We start from the raw sequence: 4,792 nt of genomic DNA, 5'->3' as shown, positions 1-4,792 counted from the left end.
TTTGAAAGGAAAGCAACATGTGACTGATTAAAATATCAAAACAACTGTTTGTTCGACATAGAAATGTGAAGGAGGTTTCAATGATTGGTACTCCGGGCAAAAAATCGTAGCTATCGGCTCACTTATTCCTCAATACATGCAAACTAAATCTACGGTAGCTACTAGCTACTCTCCGAGTTCCTCAAGGATACAGTCAGGACACTTATATTCTCTCACCTGCTCTGCTTGGGCAGAAGTCATGTTCACACATTTACCGTGGAACCACAGGTGGCAGAAGTCGCAGCAGATCCAGAACGCATTCTTATTGTACGGAGCACCGCAAGCTGCCCAATAATCTTGATCCGTATCTTTATTCTCCTCAGCATTATCTTCAGCAGCTTCTGTAGCCCGCGAGCCATTTCTTGGGTTAATGTTCAGATCTTCATCTAGTGTAGTCCGAGAGCGCTTCTTTGGATCCCCTGATGAAACCATTAAAACTGGAGATGGTGGCATCTTTCTTGGGGCGCAACAAGTGCACTCATATTTGTGGAAGTAAGAGCAACTTTCGAGGACGGTTGGTAAATCGTTCATCATACTGAATAAACACATCCTGTCAGGGAAACAAAATCGCAGAATCAGCATAATAGGTACGTAGGTTGCATGACATCTATAAATAAAGTTTCACACAAATTACTTTTGGCGCATTCACGCTTGATAGGATTAAGCCAGCTGAACGAAGATCTAAATGACAATGTTGTCATAAAATTACTTCTTGACATACCATTCTAAACAACAAATACATAGCTCATTACTGAACAACTTATATATTGTAGAGGTTTAGAGCTGTGCCCTTTTCTTTCTCAACAAAAGAACAAAATAGGAGAACATCATCTTATGTGCTCCTTTTTTGAGAATCATATATATGTACTCTTTTCTTGGAACACACCTAAATTCTGTGTATTATATGGTAGTACAATTATCTGTCCGGTAAGAGGCCCTTGCCCATTGGCCACCCTGAAGTAACACGATTCCTCACGAGCGTAGGATGCACTTGATCTTGACTCTATACTAATAATTTCTTGGTGAATAGGTTAACTGTTTCTGATTAATAGCCATGTACATGCATTTTTTCTGAAACATCTTGCATGAAGTTGTTGCAGATTTTTTTTTTCTGAAACAGCATCTTACGTAGCTAGATAAATAAAGAAAAAATGTCGTATAGTTAGTACCTTTGGCGTTTGTCGAGGAACACCTGCTCGAAGTAGAAGGCAACGGCAATGAGCCATGAGTCAGCGTGAATGGCTACTTTGGAGAGCCAGTGCAGACGGTTCATTGAATCTCGCGCATAGTTGATGCCCAGCGCTGGCTCTGGCAACTCCGCGGGCAACATCTCTGTTGGGAGCATCACTTCCCATTCCCCGCTTTCGTGGCCGTACAAGGACAAGGCCTTTTTATCTGCAACCAGAAAAAATGAATGAAAACGGGTCTATAGTATTAATTCCATTCCGAAAGATGATGATGGATCCACAATTCTGAATTTCTGATGTATGTAAGAATCAACATGTAACTCTGACCTGGATCGCATTGACGAAAGAACTCGTCCTGGTCTGCATGGTGACAAGACAAGCGCGTCAAGCAAAACACAGAAAATTCTCCAAAAAGAAAAGGAAGACACAACAAAACACACAGCACAGCCGATGCGACAATTACTGCAAGCTCCCTTTCTAATATCAAGATTTTGTAACATCTTATTGATTGGTCTGCAGAATAATCATCTTGAGTACATAAAACTGCTACCTTTCCTTACTCCAGAGAAATAAAATTGCAATTACGTTGACACTACTTGTGCCCTTGTGATGTCAGAAACAAGATTCAGAAGTCATATTGCATACGAGCGGCAAGCAGATCCATCAAAATATTTGGAGAACTAGGTTCCTGCTTACATTTCACAACTGCAGCTAGAGCTATATTGCTCCATACTGGTTTCAAATTCATCTATCCTCCCGTCGTAAACGGAAACTGGTAGTGTTGGGCTCTTCGCAACATTATTATGTGTCTCTCAAAGATGTGTGCTTTGTAAACGATTCACGCTCACGTGTGATAGTCTATATGTAATCTCAACTACATGTGCCTTTGTTCTTCTGCAAAGTTATTGTTAGAATTGTTGGCTTTGATCTATTATTGTTGTTATGTTATAGTGTTGTGATGACCCTTACCTCATTGGTGAATTAATGCAATAGTTGCCTTCGAACAACCACGCTCGATCGTGGTTGTTGACAGCCAACTTTCGCAGGAATTCAACAACAGGCTAAAGGGTCATGACAACACTATAAAACAACAACACTAACAGATTAAATCCAGCAATCCTGACATTAATTTGCAGAAGAAAAAACATTTGTTGCAGATTACATAAAGACTATCATACGAGCGTGAATCTGGTGCAAAGCACAGCAAATGAGAGAGACATAACAATGTTGCGAAGAGCTCCAACACTATTAGTTTCCCTGTGCGACTAGAGGACAGATGATTTGAAAACAATATGAAGAGATATATACATCTAGGTACAGTTGAGAAATGAAAGCAAGAACCTACTGCTCCAACTATTTTGATGAATCTTCTTGCCTCTAGTATGCCATATGACTTATGAATCTTGTTTCTAATATCATAAGGGCATCAGTACGTACTATCAACGTTATTGCCATTTTGTTGCTATGCAGTAAGGAAAGCTAGGCCTCATGTACTCCCGCAGATTATCCTGCAAAATTACGAGATTTGTTGTGGCTTACTTACTTGCCTTACAGTAGTAACACCAGAGACCAGAGCTAGCTATCGATAGGAACCTTAGTTGGAGGGCTAAAAAGAAACAATCCAAAATAACTAGAAAGTTGCTTTACTTGTTCGAGATATTTTGGAGCGGAGTTTTCATAACAATCTACTATGATTGTCCCCAACTAATGCGTTATTGGTTCTATATCCCGTGTCATGCCAGAAAGGTCACAATTAATTAAATACAAAATATAAGATTATTGAATGATTGCCTGCAGGACGCGCCCCACATCGGCCCCGTTCCTTCTGTGTGGATGTGTTTTCCTTCTGCCACCATGTTTTCCTTGTCCCATGTTTCAACGTGCTGCTGGTCCAGCTGGTGTTGGCCGGGACGCTACATGAAGGAGGGAGGATATAGCTCGCCAGCACATGACTGGAAGGATGGAGGACGGAGGAGAGGGAGTCGGCGAGTGACCGGAAGTATGAAGGAGGGAGGTCGCCGGCGCTTGGAAAGTGGGAGGATGGAATTTGACAATGTCGGCGTGTTTTTTTTTTTTTGAAAAGGGGAAAAAGCCCCGGCGCGGATGCATCAGATAACCATTTTTATTGCAGAGACACAACATGAGGGCGTGTGGAACATGAGAGAATGAGACCGTCGGCGTCTTCAACGTGAGAGGATGGAGCTCGCCGCTGGCAAGAGCTATATATGGAGGAGGAGAGAGTTTGTACGCATCTTGAAGTGGGAAGGAGAAGGGCCACGCTGTGGCGTAGGAAAGAGATGCAGTTTTAATCTACCGGGAATTAGGTGAGGCTGTGCGCGCTCGCAGCTTTTTATGAGGGAATCAGGAAAGGTTGGCCTCCTACACTGGAATCGAAAAACTGGGGAAATCAGCCAGCTATATACCGAAACGGAGGGAATGGATAAATACAAGGGTAAGACATCTCTACTAGCTCCACTAAATGTACTATTTTTATGAGATTGTTATACCATGCACACGGTGCCGGGAAAACATTGGAAAAACTTTGTTTTACCATGCTTACTAGCAAACACTGAAAAGACATTGGGAAAAAAAAGCCATTCCCAACATGTACATCAGGGAAAACAAAAACAGTGGAAAGCACTACAGAGAAATGCTAGAACGTCCATAAAAAACATAGAAAACACACTGCACGGACAGATTAATTGCACTTTGTTACTACTGTGTGTGTGTGCATGGTAGTAGTATACTGTAGCATATATCCGTGTAAACCGGTCCTTAATTACTAGCGTGAGATGCAAAGTTCACGAGGGCCACAATACATAGACAATCGAATACTGCTATCGGCTCACAGATTGCTTAAGATCTGCGCATATATATCCAAGAAAATGCATGAATTAATGGTGTACGGGCAGATATCTGGGCACGTACCTGCGCACACGGTGGTAGAAAATCCTGGCACGCAATGTTCATCACATCTCCGGCGAGGCTGAGGCTGGGGCTTCCAGTTCCAGAAGCAGGCGCTCCTCTGCCGTGCTGCTCCATCGATCTCTAGGCTGGGGGATCTCCGTTAGTTTCGCCTCTGCCAACAAACATTCGAAACATGTACATCAGGAAAAGCAAAAACAGTGGAGTTCTACAGAGAAATGCTAGAAAGTCCATAAAAAACATAGAAAACACACTAGCTACACGGACAGTTGCATCCTTGGATACTGGTCCTTGCTAGCGTACGCGAGATGCAAAGTTCACGAGGTGCCACAGCATAGACAATCGACTACTGCTAATGGCTCACAGATTGCTCAAGATCTGCGCATATCCCAAGAAAATGCATGAATTGATGATACGCGGGCCAGATAACTGGGTACGTACCTGCGGACGTACGGTGTGGTAGAAAATCTTGGACGGCAGGCGCTCCTCTGCCGTGCTGCTCCCATCTCTATAGGCTTGGGGATCTCCATTAATTTGCCTCCGCCATCAACAAAACAATCCATCAACCAAAAGCAAAAGCAATTGACCTAAATCGAAAATCACAGCAGCCAAACACTGTACCTTCGGAGGAGAAGGACCAA

At 42.9% G+C, this 4,792-nt stretch overlaps 1 protein-coding gene across 1 annotated transcript; it reads right to left on the bottom strand.

Moving 5' to 3' along the window:
• Positions 1-4,293, bottom strand: LOC100830942 (PHD finger protein ALFIN-LIKE 3; the record flags this gene model as incomplete). The annotated part of the gene is made up of 4 exons (XM_024462006.1): positions 1-589; positions 1,209-1,434; positions 1,554-1,586; positions 4,155-4,293. Coding segments are annotated over 4 exons (822 nt in total), but the record flags the coding sequence as incomplete, so codon positions are not given.
• Positions 4,294-4,792: the final 499 nt, after the last annotated feature.

Source organism: Brachypodium distachyon, chromosome 3 (assembly GCF_000005505.3).
Source record: "Brachypodium distachyon strain Bd21 chromosome 3, Brachypodium_distachyon_v3.0, whole genome shotgun sequence".
NCBI classification, from domain to species: Eukaryota; Viridiplantae; Streptophyta; class Magnoliopsida; order Poales; family Poaceae; genus Brachypodium; species Brachypodium distachyon.
The sequence above is the reverse complement of the archived record's forward strand: the minus strand, read 5'-3'. Positions and strand labels throughout refer to the sequence as shown.